Source organism: Geospiza fortis, unplaced genomic scaffold (genome assembly GCF_000277835.1).
Source record: "Geospiza fortis unplaced genomic scaffold, GeoFor_1.0 scaffold100, whole genome shotgun sequence".
Classification (NCBI taxonomy): Eukaryota; Metazoa; Chordata; class Aves; order Passeriformes; family Thraupidae; genus Geospiza; species Geospiza fortis.
Window position 1 is genome coordinate 3,702,353 of NW_005054350.1, and position 16,742 is coordinate 3,719,094.

The following is a 16,742-nucleotide window of genomic DNA, read 5'->3' on the forward strand; positions in this document are numbered from 1 at the left end:
TTTTTTTCAATATTAAGATCTTCTTCCTCATTGTCTAGGAACTGATCTAAAGGGTGCCTTATCCCTGGTAGGACATTGTAAATCCCTTTGTCAAGGGCATGTATTTGGTCAACATCAATATTTATACCTTACACTTACTTATCTTCACCTGTCATTAGTTACAATGGAAGCATTGTCTTAGAACATTCAGTACTCAGATGTATTTACTTTCCTGACAAATCTTCACACAGTGACAGAGCTGTGATTCCACCAAAAAAAATCAGAGGGGAAGGTGAGAGTGAGGAAAACAGATGAGAGAGGCAGAAAGTGTGTTGTATAAATGCTTTTTATGTTTGAACTGAAAATACTTTCCTAATCGAGATCTGGATTTAGCCTATCTGATTGTATTTATTTTCTGCTGCAGATGTTGCTTAAATGTTAAATCAGTAGGGTAAAATGCATACCCAAGGTAAGGATGTCTGTCTTTCCCCTAACAATTCAGGGAACTGTGCTAAGTGTTCCTACTGCCCTCTGCAAAAGAGGACCGGTCCCCTCAGGACCTCAGTTAGTGTATGCAATCAGAACAGTAGTTTTGCTTGAGTGGGAACCCCTGGGTCATCTAATTTTGCTTTTGTCAGACCAGCTTTTAATTCAGCTGCTGCTAAGCAAGCTCCTGCCTCTTCAGAAGAGATTTCCTTCATTATGTGGTACATCTTGGGGGCACAGCTGCTGCTCTGCTTATCCAAACTCCAGCTCTGTACAAAATCCCTGGAAGCAGCTATTTTTGGCCTGCTGTCTTGTCTTCTAGATAGAGTGTCCAAAGTGAACTCTGGGAATAAATGTGATTGCAATCAGCTGCAGGTGCAGTACCTGTAGGGCTGTCTGTGATGCAGTTGCTGGCTTAGTCTGACAAGTGCTGATGACACTGTGTTAGAAAAATCACTTCTTTCTTACTGGAAACCTTAAACTCAGTAGCTTGGATTCTGCTGCAAGGTCTGCTTAAAGATTGTGCAAAGCATGTTCAACAATAAGAGTGCAGCTTGACATGGAACGTGTGGAGCCTGAAGGATTCACACAGAATTACAGAAGTTTAGTTAGATTGCATAGATGCATCTTCTAACTGGCTATCACAGGTTGAAGTTGATTGTATGGATTCCCATCAGCAGAAAGCCTTGTGGTTCTTGAGAGGAGGAGAAAAGGATCCAAAATCTGAATTTTAAGGCAATCTAGGAAAGATGGATTATGTTTCTTTCTATCATTCAAAATGGATGTTCAGCAAAATTTGTATTAAAAGTAATTTTTGCTTTAAATTTATGGGTGGCTGTTTTAGACTTGGTAGCTTGTGAGGACATGTATCCTACTAATGATACCAAGAGGTTAAGTAAATTTCCAAAGTAATAAGTAATTTCTTTAAATAAATGAAAAGCAACATGAAATCTTTACTGTTCTTTTTATTAATGTGATGCTGTATTTAAAAGAGTAGCTTGATGTGTCGCTGACTGCTCAGTGTTCTGCATAGAAATTAAGGAAGGAACAGATGTTCCTGTTAGGCCATATTTTAGTGTTGCAGACTGTTGTGCTAACAGACAGCAGTAACTGGAGCTTCCTGTTCTCACCCATTGTTATAGTGCAAATATTCAAAATGTTTTGAAGATGTAAAATGTCAGATTCTGGGCTTTTGGTAAATAACTGGTTTCATTTGTTTCGGTGACGTTGGCATTTCTATTTCAGTACATCTGAAAATAAATTCAGATTTGTCATCTTTCTATCCTGAGGCTGAAATTGTTGTGGGAGCAAGATAACTTTCATTCTGGAATTTTATAAACTTTGAGTATCTACCTTAGAGAGATTTCATAGCTTTCCTCACCTATGGAGCACCCACTCCCACAAAAGCTAAAAGCTGTGGTCATTGGTAGAGGCAACACCTGGAAATTAAGAAATGTAAGAATTAAATTACTCTTTTAGGTTTAATTTTTCTTTATTATTTATATGTGTTGAGCTAGCTTTTAATTTCAGTTAAATTGTGCTTCACAATTAGCTCTGCTTTCTGTCCGTCTCCACCTCCCTCCAAGCTATGCACCATTCACTGTATTTCTTGAGCAGTGCTTATTGAGCAGTAGCTGATGTCTCTTGTGTTACCTGCTCAGTACATGCCTGCCAGGTACTTTTATGCCTTATCCAAACTCAGCATTATGTTCCATAACAGTTACACTCTTTGTAGGTAAGATCACTCTTGTTATCATATTTGAGCTCTTCACAAGTACTTGTCATGCAGTGATATTGGCCATGTTGCAGAAGGGGAATTTAAACATACAGGTTGAAGCCATTGTTATCAAAAATATCCAGTATTTGAATGTCTAAGCTGAGAATCCTGTGGCATGGGGGTTTTTTTTTGTTTTGATTGTTTGGTTTTGGGTTTTTTTTTTCATTTACTTCTTTGCAGTATCTATCATCTTAGAGTACTTAGGTTGATTGCAGTAACAGCTGTGCACAGGCAGTATTTTCATAAGCATGAGTTCATATGCTTCAAGCAGGACATAGAGAATGTGAGCTTTGCTGTGCAAAGGACTTTGACCACTTTATCCAGCTGGACATTATAGAGTTTGTTGTCCCCTTACACACAAGTCTGACTTGGTTGTGGTGAGTTGCTTTCAGCAGGGGAACTGTGCTTTTCATTTTACACCTTCATCACATGTTTCTACAGAAGTGTAGAAGTCATCCTAGGCGGAGCAGGGAACATTGCAGTTCCTAGTCATGCTTTGGGATATTCAGAGGAGGGGCTCTGGTTACCATGTGGTATCATAAACTTGTTTCTGCAATAGATGTGCAGGAACAGCAGTGTGAGTACAGTGCCTCATGATGGGAAATACCAGAGCACTTTATTCCTGGACATTGCTGCTTCAGCTTGCTGTGGGGTGTCAAAATAGTGTAACAACTGTGTTAACTAAAACACTATACTGTCTGCATAATGCAAGGTGGTAAATAGATATCTACTTAAAATAATTTAATTCACCACTGAACTTTATTGTGAGCTCTTCTGGAAATGATGTAGTGTGTCCCCTCTGTTTCAGTGCCCATGCAATTTCCTTTTAAATGAAAATTTCTAGATAGTACAACAATATCAGTTTCCCGTTGACTGTTATTTAAAGATAGCACTCTCCTATTTATTGCTGACACTTTTTATAGCTGAACAGATAAATGGCTAAGATAATTGAGTGTCAATGATAGGTGATGTTATTTTTTGTGAAAGTTATCAGCAATGTACTTCTTGCTTGGGATCACCATTTTTAAACCTTTGAGCTTCAGCCAGAGGTGACTAAGTACCATTTGCCATTATTTTTTTAATTGCAAATCTATATTTATATATTAAAATGTGATGGTAGCAGGTTGTTGGTAGATGATGACATGCTAATTTTTCTGTGCATTAGGTGGTTAGATCTCTACATTTATGTTTGATTTTTATAATAATTGGTTAAGCTTTCTTCACACTGTTTGTTTTAATGCATACTGCTGTACAAAAACTGTTTTACATACATGAAGGTTTAGGGTAGTTCTACTGTGTTTTGAGGTATTTATTCAAATACTGGCTTGTAGTTGGGGCCAGCCTGTTATGTGGAGTGGAAAAAAAAAAACAACCAAACTTTTTCCTTGGTGTTTTTTTCCCCCTGCAGCCTGGGTGTCATGGCTGCATCTCTGCAATGTCTTTGATTGAGACTTCAATCAAGAGCCATGAATTTTAATTAAATAGAAATAAAGGATGCATTTGAAGTTGCTCACTACAGAGAGAGTTACTTTGAGTAAATAAATAAATTTAGTCTGAACAGAGAGGATAGAAGTTTCCCTGCAGTATCTTTCATGTCAGTATCTTGTTTGGGTGCAAAGTACAAAAAGGTGGGTTCTGCCACTGATACTCCTGCTCTTGGCTTCTTGGCTGCAAAGCATCCACTTGCTTGGCCACCAGCTCCCCATGTATCCTGTGGAAAATCACTTAAGCAAATCCTACATTTCTCTTTTTCCAATCAGATGGTAATACTGATACTAATTATACCCTGGTGGCATTAAGTCAGGGCCTAGAGCGCCCTGAGGTGAAAGGCTCAGAGCCATGTATTATTTATTGACTATTGTCACACAGAGGGTTGTTCCCCAAGGCTCCAACAGAGATTATCAGTTTACAAAACGGCTGTTCTGATGGTAATAATTCTCAACTTCAGCCGTCAACTTTGACATCTGATGAACAGTAGCTCAGGGAAGAGAGAGTTCTCATTTCATTAACAATCTTCCAGGGCATGCTGGCCTCAAAAAACTGCTCAGTCTTTGAACAGAAGAAATCAATCACATCCCTTAAAATAGTATTCTCCTTATCAGGAAATGTCAAATCATGGTTTAGTATAAACCTTTTCCATTTTAATTTTTCTGCACTATTTTTAAGAAGGTGATGCATGTTGCAGAGTTTAGCAGCTTGGAATTCTTTGCCAAGCAACATGAAATTCACTCTAAGGAAACTAAGGAGGGTGGAACAAATAGAGTTTGGAGCGTGTCTGGGTTAGGATATCTCCAGCAAGAGTCCTCAGGAAAGCAATTAAATGTTCCCCAGGAGGGACTCTGCATCTGATTTTTTAGAGGACAAGGGATGAATCTTCTCAAGGAGGCTGTCACTCAGCCTCAGCCTGAACACAGGGCATGCCTGAGGTGAGCAGAGCTTGTATGGAAGCTGCTTGGCATTGGTGAAGTTCAATTAGGGATCATATCCAGGTGACCTTATGGGCATTTAAACCCCTTTTTGTGTTAGCAGCAGTCCTTCTGGTTAGCAAAAGGGAATGTTATTTGGCAAACCAGACATGTGTCTTTACATAGATTTTCTGGCTACAGAATTTGTATGAATAGAGTCTCACAAAAAACAAAAAGAGGCAACTGACCCTTAAAAAAGAAAAAAGAAGTCTGAAATATGGAATACTTGGTCTAAACGATATAGTGGCATGGAAATTTCTGTCAAATTGGAGGACAGGGCTGATGGCCAGCTACTGTGCAGTAAGAGGAGGTAGCAGAAGGATATATATGACAAAGGATGATCTCTTGTCCCTGACAGTATGCTTGGGCACCGTGCTCTGTGACAACTGAACCTGACAGGTGGGGGTTTTTTAAAGCAAATCCATGCACTAATTCCCAGCTTACAATTTATACATTCTTCATATGATATGAAAACTTCCATTGCCTTCTTTAAATTCTTTACATATAGTGAATTGGTGATTCTTTCCTGTGATGTCTTGTATGTGGTCTTACATCTAAATGTCTAAGTGTTTCTGGAGAAAACTGAACAAAAAAAGCAAACAACCCTCACCCAGCCCCTCTGCTACAGAAATATGTGATTTACAGTGAGGAAGCCTGCTTCTCCGATAGACACAATTGCAGCCTTGATGTTTGATTTCATTACTTCAAAATCCTCAATATTGCTGCTTAAAGCTGCTGCAGTTGGAGTTATTTTGCAGCCATCAGCAAAACTGAAAAGCTGCTAAGTACCTTTTTTTTTTGCTTGCCTGTGCTCTGCATATGGATTGTTGCTCCACTCAGGACTGGTGGGGTTTTATGTCTGGTGCAGGTGTCAGAACACTGCAGCTCTGTCAGGGTTGTTGTGAGTTTTCAGTGATCTCATCTGCATGAATACAAATGTGAAACACAGCAATATATATTTCACTTTCTCCTTTCCAGGTCAATGGTGACATCCCACCTCGATTAAAAAAGAGTGCCCATGAAATAATCCTGGATTTCATCCGATCGCGACCTCCATTAAATCCTGTACGTAATCCAGTGGCCTTCATTCCTTACAAAACAGTGGCTTTTCAAAGCATGTTTGGTTTCAGCAAAAATCTAAACATAGTATTTTCTGCCAGGGCTTTCAAAAATATTGTATTTTGTACAAAGAACAGGATCCCTTAAAAGAACAATGTGTAATATGCTGCACATCTCAATTAACAGCTGTTATTGCCCGCAGCCCTTTATCCCTAGGGAACCACGATGCATAAAATCCTCTTTCAATTTATGCTGAGGTTTGAAATTGAGTATATATAAAATCATATCACAGCATTCCACATTTTTTTCCAAAAAAGTGTGAAATCTACTTTCAAGGATGCACTTTTTAATGTGAATATGATTATCTCTGTATCCCAAGGCCTCGGCAAGGAAACTGAAACCAACCCCGCCACGGCCCCGCAGCCTCCATGAGAGGATCCTGGAGGAGATCAAGGCAGAGAGGAAGTTACGTCCAGTCTCCCCTGATGAGATAAGGCGGAGCAGGCTGGGTAAGCACCTGGCCAGTTTTTACCTGCAGCATCCACAGAAAACTTCCCACATAGGAAGCAGCAATTTTAGCCACATCTGTGCAGATGTCACCAAAGATAAATTACTCCTTCAGAAAAAAAAATAGCCCACAGGCTTTTCTAGGGCTGTGCAATCTTTGTGCTTAGTTATATTTTAAAATATGAAACGGAATGGTTTACCATAATTCTATGCAAGTTTTTAGTGTTTTACATAAATGGAATGATATTGTATTGCTTGTTGCACATGACAGTTTATGTTAGATTTGCTGAGAATGGAACAGGTATTGTTTGTCTCTAGTGCAGTATACCTTGACTATCTGCAAGTATTCTTTACATGTTGATTTTTAATTAATTTATTCTCTTTGTTTCCTGTTGTTAGCATCATCAACTTATTTATTTTAATTTAAAATCAGCTTTTATTTTGTTTACTGAATCTGTTGCATTTATATTGAATCTAAATCTTTGCTTCCTTTTCCAAGTTATGGAAAATGTGTTTGTAGGTCTTTTCATGGGAAAACAATTCAGACTTGCACTGCAAAGCATTTCATTCCTGCAGTGTATTTTCAGCAAACCACTACGGAATGATGCAAATACTATGCGATGCAGCAGTCACCCGTTTGCATTATTAGTTCTGTGGTTCTGATGGCAAAAGCATGACAAATACAGGCCTACATAGTGACTTAGATTGCTTTAAGGTACTGTATTTATCTGTATCAGAAAAACTAAAGTAGCTGAATTTTTAAAGAGCAAATGTGGCTGAATCTAATGGCTGAAAACTGTCAAAAATCCACGTACGTACTCTCTGTCACTGCTTTTTGAAAGATATTTGTACTTGCCACATGTGCCTAAAGGCACTGGTCCAGATTCAAGTGGATTGTGACAACCCGTTGTCTCTGGAGAAAAACAATTCCATCAGTCTTGCTTTGTTGCATTGTTTTTGAAGTGCTTGATGGAGTTTGGGGAATGCTTGCTTGCGTTTGTAAAAGAACAATGCTTCAAATATTGGTTTTTTGGGCCTTCCAGTTTCTGGTTTGGATTCAGTTTATGTTTGCTGTATCAATTAACATTTCTCACAGGCCTAGACTTTTTTCCAAATGTAGGAAGCTTGTAGAAATGTGGAATGACTCCTTACTTTTCTTTCAAACATTCAGTTTCAGTGTTTTATATTTTGTCCATCTGGGAACTACCGTGTTGTCTCAGGGGCAGCAAACCTGATCTAATAAATCTTTACAATTTCCAGCTGATATATGGCATCAAACCCAGTTAGCAAATAGTTTCTAAAACTGATGTTCAATTCTGAACCACTACAGCTTAGGACTTCTGGACTGATTTCAAGGCATTGCCTTCAATGAGGGATACCTGTCTTCCACTTATTCTTCCCTTTTTGTTAGAGCATTAAATTTTTGTGTTTTGGAGCTGGGGTAATTCCTCCTAAGTCCAGTGAATGGACTGGATTAAATGCCACATTAACGGAGGTGTAGAAGTGGATGCATGCAAGCTTTTTTCCAAGTATGTATTAGTTGCTGGCATGAAGAACTAAAAAGACCAAAGGCCTTTAAGATAATTTTCCTTATGTTGACATAAGAGGTTTCATTCTTTCTCACAATTGGAATGATTGTTACACCTTAAATTCCTTTTAAAAAAGAATGTGCTTGTGAAGTTTGGGAACAGAGCAATGTTAGTGGCATTCGGTGTGGCACAAATAGATCTGCCATACAGTTTAAATGACCACTGAATGTAATTTAGTGTAACAACATGTAAGGTAATGAGGTTTAAGGATTATAAATCTAAGTAGAAACACCATGTGGGGCACTTGCACCATCTGGACAGAAATATTTGTTGCTATTAAAAAAGGAGAAAAAAAATAGCATATTACAGTGACGTATTCAGGAGCATAAAGTGTGTTTCACATGTCCCAGACATGTTTCACATGTCCCAAACTCCTTTTTGCTCAGTTTATACAGTCAAGAGCACAACTACACTTGGCTGTTGGGGCGAGTGGGGGCTGTACTCTTGCAGTTCCTCATGTCTGATAAGGCTCTGTACCTATGGCATGTGTTCCCCAGCAGCCACAGGCTCTGTCCCTCTCTCTGCACCACACGTGGCACAGGTAAGATCTTCTCTACCCTGGCCAGTCTCAGTCTAAACCTTCTTTGGAAAGGGGGTTGAACTGTGCTCACAAAGGGAGAGGTTTGAGTAGAGGAGTTGGAGTGAGCTTTCAAATGACCCCATGAAATCATCAGTGTAAGCCATGGAGACAAGCACAGCCTTGAGGTACACGTGCTTTTAATTAAAACCATGGGTTTGTGACTCAGGCAAGTGGAGCTAATGGAGCTTGGAGAAAACTTTGTTTCATGTGCAGTTTTTATCAATGTCTCAGCATCCTAAACACCCTTCTGCTTTAAGAAGTATGTGCCTTTATGCTAAGTAGGGACAGGAATTTTGGTACTGTTACTGTAGCTATTACCTATGCATAATTTCTAGTTAATGAATACAGAAAAAACTCCCTGACTCCCAGATTTAGCTCTGAGTCAACCACCTACTGCATGCAGCACTTTAAATTATTCTCATGAGCAAAACTTGTCCCAGTACCACCTTTTTATTAACATCTTTTAGGGCAGTGGTGTGTATGTCTGACAGGCCCTTTCTACCAGCTTGCAGGCTGATCACCTGTCAAGTAAGACACATAAGGTGATTTCAATTTTGATGCATTTTTGCACATTCTTGCCATTGGGCTTGGCCTGCTTATCTGAATTAGTGCACTGAAATTTTGTTTTCAGTTGAAGAATATTTTGAGGGTCTGCTTCCTGAATACACTGTTTAATTAGAAATATGGATAATTTTTTACAGAAGTGAAGAACATCTGACCACTTTCTTATCTGACAATAAAATCATCAGAGGCCCAGGAAGAAGGGAATAATATTATGGATGGATTTTAAAGGCTAAGTGGACCTAAGGTTTTTAAAAAGAACAGGAATCAGCACAAATCAGATTTTGTTGGCCTTTTTTTCCATCCTCTTCAAGGAGGATTGCTCTACTGTGCAAGCTTAGCTTGGGTGTCTCTCTTTATTAGTTTAATTATAATCATTGGAGATTATGCTTAAAAAAAATTAGAAATATCTTTATTTCAGGTCACTGAAACTTGTGTGAAATGTGGCTTTGTGCTTTCAATTTTTTTCCAGCTCTTTCTCTCCTCTCTCTCTCTCTCTTTCTCTTATTCTTTCCCTTTTTCCTGTTTCTCTTTTGTGGTGATTTTATTTTAAAGTATTAAATTTTTTAGATATTTGTCTGTTGTTTTGATATTTGATTTATTGAATTGCAAAAATCTTAATTTCCTGGTAATATAATTGCTCTGTTTGCAAGTCCTGTTTATGCTACTGTAGTTTTCAGATTTTGCTTTTTTTGTCATATGTCTGACACATTTTGGATTTAAGCAAGAGAGTCCAAAATGTCTCAAGTGGAGTTAATATTTTGTTTGTGTTATCCCTCTGCTTTTCTAAGAGCTGAATCATTTTCTTTTTTTGTTGTGTTTGTTTCTTTTTTTACAGCAATACGGCCACTTAGCATGTCTTACAGTTTTGACTTGTCAGGTAAAATGTGCTGCACCACCTGATGTGGTTGTTGTGCTTATTGTGAAATTTGTTCCATCTGTTTGTTGAATTCCCATCTAAGAAAGAAACTTGAAGGGATTCTTCCAAGATATGGTCAGTGAAAATAAAAGAATTAGAAAAATTAGTTATTAATACTTACATTTCCCTCGCCATAAAAGGATGCCTAGGTACAGGAAACATCTGCATTTCACCTGAAATACAGAGTGTATTCACACCAGAATGCTGCAATTCTGCTTAAATTAATAAACAAAATAAGGTTATTTTGAGAGCTATTCCAGACTCTTAAAATGATTGCAGAGTTCAGCATCACCTTCAAGTCTGATTTATTTCTTGATAAATCTGACTTCTGTGTCTTTGCACTGACTTTTTGACTAGACCATCTTTTGCAGTACTTCAATTCTCACCAGGATCCTAAAACTAGCTTTGACCTCATCTACCTTTCTAGATTCAATTAAATATACCTATGTATATTGATCTAGAAAGAAACTGTCAGTTCTACAGTGTCTTTATGGTGAAAGCTTTGTGAGGTATAAAATCAAAGACATTCACCAACAAAAAGGCTAAACCTTCCTTCTTTACTTGTTAGAAAAATAAGGTTTGCTGGTAATAGCTGGTACAGAGGATCCAAAAGGTGACCTTTCATCAACTATCTAAGTTTTCAGGTTTCCTCTGGTGAGCCATTAGTTAGGACATGCAGCAGCTGTATGAACCTGTTGCCCTTTGGATACTGCATGTCAGATAGCCTAGTAGCCAGAAAATAATTCATTCCTTCCTCATTATACACCAACATTCCAGGATGATCAGGCCCAAAATTTCCATCATTGATGCTGGAAATATTCAACATCAGCCTCAAAGGTTTGTTGGCAGAAGAAATAGCTAGCTCTTATCAAATTTCCCCTAGGTGACTCTCAAAAAAGTCTCCAAATAAATCCATGCTCTTTGTACCACCTCCCCTCCTTCCTCTGGGTTACAGATAGAAACATCTCATCGAGGACTTCAGCAGAGTTCACATCCTCAGTTTTTCCATGCATCCTTTAGCCTCATCTGGTTATTTTCCCCACAGAAAGGCATCATCTGACTGAAATGCTGGCATATTGTGAGCTAGAAAGACCACATAATAAAGACCACATAGTTTTTTATTCCTATAACCTAAAAAATGCAGCATTTATGTAATATAGGAACACAGTTCACAAGTGACATATCTGTGAACATGGCTCCCTATTCTAACGTGAGCCAAGGAAACAGCTTGCCACTGTTGAGAGGGGAGGAGGGACTCTCACTGCTCCCTTCCTCCCCAGGCTCCCCTCTAAGCATGTGATGCTCCCACTTCTCTGTGTCAGTCCTGCTCATTTATTCACAGGAGGACCATGTTAAACTCCTGGAACCCAGGCACAAATATTTTTAATATTTTTACCAGGTTGTTCTTCTGCTCTTTTAGTGATTGAAGGCTGCCTGCTATCTGATCAGATGATCAGAGAGCTGGCTGAGGAGGGCAGCTGATGAGCAGGGGTGGAAGGGAGGAAGGAGCAGGCGCTGCTGTCAGAGGTGGTGACAAGCTGTTAATGCAGCTCGAGCCTTTTTGTGAAACCTTACACTCGTGGTGTGTGGTGCAGCTACTACAGCTGTCTGCTGGGATTCACATTACATATGTACATGGCATCGTATTTTACTCCCCTGAAAGCTGCAGGGTCCCCAGGGCCTCAGAGAGAAGCATAAACAGGCAAACTTACGGTTTCAAAAAGTATTGCTGCTTTCAGATGTGCCAAAAGTTCTGGTTTTAAAAATATAAAACTGAATATGCCAGTGACCAGCTAAAGGGAAATGTTCAGATCTGTCTTTCTATGTGTGTCTGTCTGCTTCTTCTTTTGCCTTTCATTTCTAAGAATTCTGAGATATCCTCATTTGTTTAAATCCAAACAATATTTTGTAATCCATTCATTCATAACCATAATATTTTTATTTTGAAGAAGTAGCTTTAAAAATCTGTACTGTACTTGGATTTGCTGGTTTTGACTGACCACTGAAGAACTCTTCCTGGTTTCTTTATCCATCTCCCAAATGTGATTGGTTTTGGTTTTGCAAGTCATGTGGTTCTCAGCAAGTAGCATCATATGGCGTGACTGAGTGATCTGATAAAGTGTCCTTAGAAATAAATTCAGCATGATTAAAACATTCCAGTTAGGTAGATGTGAGACACCAGATGAGCAGTACAAGTGAATTAGATGGGTTGGGATATTGATAGTAAGCAGATAAGCAGTAATTTTGGATGCTGTTGCTTTGCGTGCTTTTACTTTTTTCATTCTTTTAGAGGCAGAGAGGCTGTACTGTGCTTTCATCACTGCTTGCACACACTTGCTTTTTCACTGCTTTCATTGCACTCTGCTTGATGGAATTGCTGTCACAAAAACCCCACAAACCAGCTGAAAAAGAGAAGTGTTTCCTGCTAAGTGCTAAAGGACGGGTGCAGGTTTCTATTATTCATGCTGCCTGCGATGGGGAGCATGCAGAATCCTGGGAAGACTTTTGCTGGCACCAAGCCAGTGTAGTTGGTGTGTCACAGTGCCCAGCTCCACACATCTGCCTGCTGTTCTCCTGAAGAGGAGAGGAGGGGCTCCTGGGGTCTCCTTTTACACTGCTTTTTCCTTCTGGTAGAATAGAAGGAGCAAGTGGTAGCCACCTGTAGTGAGTTACCTGAGAGGTATTCAGATAACAACTGGGGACCAGGGCAGTCATTACTCACTTCCTTTAATAGAAAAATAGCTGAAAAGCAGCTTCATTTCAATGCAGTGCTAAATGCAGCTCAAAAGATCAGTCATTGCCACTCTTAACACTGGAGTTCTTACCTCAAAGCTGTGTGCATTGCTGCTTTGAAGTTGTTATTTCAGAAACAGTTTGTACATTTTGGGGGGAAGGGGGGAACTGGGAGGTGGGCAGGGAGAGAGGAGGAAACTGAAGCATTTAACATTGAATTTCATGGGGATTATTACTTTTAGATTATGTCTGTCTCAGACCAGTGGGAGGCAGGAGCTTCACCAGATCTTTGTAAACTCTTTAGTTTACATAACACAGTGATACATGGGATGCAAACACAGCAAAAGACTGATTTATTAGTTCTCAGGTTTGAATTCAACATCTGAAGTCCAGTGGAATGAGTGCATCTCTGTTACTTTTACTCATTATGTGATATGTCCCACCATATTATCAACATAATAGCCAGCAAAAAGCAAACATATAATAATTCTGCAAATCTATTTTAGCCTTCTTTTAAACTCAGTGTAAAAAATTATAATCCCACGGAGTACATTTCCTGTACAGAGGAAAATTTAGGTTTCTGTCATCACTCTTGGCCAAGGAGAGCTGGTTAGGAAGCAGACAGCATTTGGTTACATGGCTGCTGAGGTTTGCATGTAATTTGTGGTCTGCTTAATTCCTTGTTTCATGAGACATAATCTTACATGTAAATAAAGGCACATTTCATATTATCCTACAGTGGGGTTTTTAGTCTCCCCCTTCCTAAGGCTGGTCAGGGAAGCCCAACACAAAGATCAAGTAATCAAATCAAGACCTTGCCTTCTTTCATTTGCCTGTTGTAATGAAAGCTTAGAGAAAATCTCAAAAGAAACCAAACACAAACATCCAATTTCCAGGTACTATTCACTGTACTTGCTGCCTGAAAACACAAAGAAATGACACTCTCCCAGCGTGTCTGGTCTGACTCTCTAATAAATCCTTAACCCCAGGCTATTACTCACACAAGGCTTTTTAAATATCATTGAAATCATCTTCAAAATGTTTAAGTGTTTTGTGAACCTAGAGATTGTAAACTACTATCCATTTTTTAAAAATATATCTAAGTTTTGTTTCAAAGAATTGTCCATTGATTTCTTCTGCCATGTTCATATTTATAAGATTTAGTCTCTTTGTTGCTTCTGACTTGTTTGTCCTAAATAATTTTATCTTGTTTATGACAGTGTACGATTATTTGTCACCTGCAAATGTTTCTGTTGTCCAAACAGATCACTAAAACAGCTTAAACAAACTAATCATTTTTTGGTCTATGTCTGCTAACAGATTCTGCTTTCAATTTTAGAACAAGGCTTTTTTCTTTAAATCTGTTTGTTGAAACTCAAATGTTTCAAAATTTGAGTTGAAACATTTCAATGTTTCATGATCTTTTCCTTAAGTTATGACAATCCGTTTATTCACATGGATCCAGTACTGTAAGTGCAAGAATGATAAATTGAACTTGATTGATCAAATGGATTTTATAGATTGGACTGTCTTCTAATTTTATTCTTTTTTAATTATTATTCTTTAGTGCTTGCAAGTTGCAAAAACTCCCTGTTTTTTTTTTTCTCTAGAGGAAAGAATGGTGATAAATCACATTTCCTACTGAAGAAACCTTGAAAACAAGTACTATGACGGATTGTCTTCTTGATTCACCTAAAATTTCTTTGGTGTTTCTAGAAGACTTGAATCAACATATGAGCAGCTCAGCAATATGTATGAACAACTCACATGTGCCTGACTTTAAATAACAGCTGGTTTAGGCTTCCTAGATCGTGATTGGCTACATAAATTACTTTCAAAATGGACCAGAGAGTTCCATTTCTAAAGCCTAAAGAAATTGGGCGTAAATTCCTAGGGGGAAAAAAAAGCAGGCAAACAAACATAAACCATCAGAAAACAATTTTTGATGTGAAAACACATTCCATCCCCTGCCATAGGGGGTGTCTGGTGATGTCCCCCCTTTTTCCTTTCCCCATTTGTGCCTATCGTGTGTTTTGCTTTTTGGCAGGAGGGCAGTGCTGCTGGCCTTCCCATGATTTATCTCCCAGTGAGTCCAGCAGTGCTTACAGGGCATTCTTCACCCTCCCTACCACCAGGCAGGGGAGTCCCCGCCCAGGAGTTTAGGGGAGAAGGGGCACCACCTTTGGCTCTTGTGTGGGTGGTGCTGGGGCTGCTTCCTTGGATGGTCTGTTCAGGAACCGCCCTGTGCCATCCAAAGACAAATCAAAGGTTTTTCTTGCTCAGAACTTCTTCAATCAACTACATGCCAGCTAGTTATGAGGTCTCCAGAAGTGTCACTGGCAGCAGGGAGGGGAGGCAGTTTGGGTTTTGTTTTCGTGCTGTCCCTTTCTGGAAATGCATTCAGCTGCTGGCAGAGCAGGAATGTATTTGATGTGGGGGACGCCCGTGCTGTACCCACAGAAATCCAGGAGGAAGAAAACCCATGACCTATAAGCCATTGTGGTAGTCAGGACAGCCATTAGCAAAGCCTTTGAAGATAGGAAGTAAGGGTTAGGGAGTCTAAGTCTTTGATTGCAGCTCTTTATAGGAAGGACCTGAAGGCAGTAATAACACTGTAGTACACAGATTCGTAGGCCTGGAATGTCACCATGACTTTATTGGCCCAAATAATTGCCTTTTCTTATACTCCCAGTTAAAGATATGGTTTACATAGCAACTGTAATGCACCTCCTCTCCTTTTTAGATCTGTTTCCAGCATTTAACAATAACCTGGATAATTATTTTTAAAATATATATATTGGTTTAACTTATTCATTTTCTTAGTTTATTTCAATAGATGCTGTGGTGAGAATGTTGTTAAACAGACCTACTTCTGTAGCTGTGCTTTGTGTAGTCTGTAGCTTTGTTTTACCTGGTGCAAGGGTGGCTTTATCCATGCAAATGGTGTTGTAGCAGGAGTGACTGTCTGTTTATACCAGGGCAACTGTGTAAGTAACTCCAAATGATGTGTGAGTACTTGCATTGTTGGCACTGTGAATATCTGGGTGATATCATTTCCCTGTCATAGTCCTCCCAGTAACCTAAGGTACAAGTCACTTGACCCTCTGCGCCTCTTTTCACCCTGTAAAATGGGAATAATTACTCATCATTACCCTAGCCTTATAATACCTGGAGGTACCTTGTTATTACAAGGCTGGGGAAGGAGTCCTGTAATTACATGAGTAGAAAAACACATTTGCAGAAAGACCAGCTGCTTAGACATAGATGCAGATGGACGATTAAAAGCTTCTCTTCCTTGTCGCTCCAACATAATTTTCTTCAGATTGGAATACTGTACTTTGTACTTTTACAGGGATAAAACTGATTTATCAGACCAAACTCTAAGCTCTCCTAAAATATCAAAGGCTAGGTCATTATCTTAATGTCTAAAGCTAAGCTAGGCTAAGCACAGCAGACCCAAAGCTTACATTATCCAAGATGCATCTTCATTGCACACTGGCAGAAATCCTAAGTAATTTGCTCAGTGGAGTTTCATCCTTGTAAAAGTTACATAGATGAAAATAGAGCTGGAGCCTCATGTTTCTGCTGTTCCATGAAGGTCTGACCTCACAGACCTGTTTCTAATACAAACAGCCAAGCAAGCCCAAGAATTGTGAATGTGTTTGATGAACACTCATTATTTACCTCATTTTCATTCCTTCTCTCTATCCTGCAATTCTGTCCTCACAGGAAAAACTGGGTTTACTCCATGCTAAACCTCCTAATTTCTGTGTGGTGTTGTCTTCAGATTCACTGGAAACCCTCTTGCCCAGATATGGTTGTGCATTCTTCTGGTCCTTGTTGCATTGTTAATTACAGACTGTACCTTGAAGGAAGAATATTTTTTGGTTTAACACAGGCAATTTTTTCAAAGCTGATTGGTGTTGGTGTGAGGTTGGGTTTTAGCATTATGCAATGCTGCTTTTTGCACTGCTTTCATTCTTTCATACTGCTTCTGTACTGCAAGCCATTGCCTGTAATTGTCTGAGCAGTGAATCACTAAAAGTAAAATAATTGCACAGATACAACCATCTCAATAATTTTTTTT

At 39.1% G+C, this 16,742-nt stretch overlaps 1 protein-coding gene across 1 annotated transcript in view; it reads left to right on the forward strand.

Moving 5' to 3' along the window:
- Nucleotides 1-16,742, forward strand: part of SPIRE1 (spire type actin nucleation factor 1) — a 109,898-nt gene that overhangs the window by 78,266 nt on the left and 14,890 nt on the right. The window contains exons 6-7 of the mRNA XM_031058866.1: nt 5,686-5,772; nt 6,146-6,275. Coding sequence (XP_030914726.1) covers nt 5,686-5,772; nt 6,146-6,275 — 217 coding nt within the window. The remainder of the gene's footprint in view (nt 1-5,685; nt 5,773-6,145; nt 6,276-16,742) is intronic.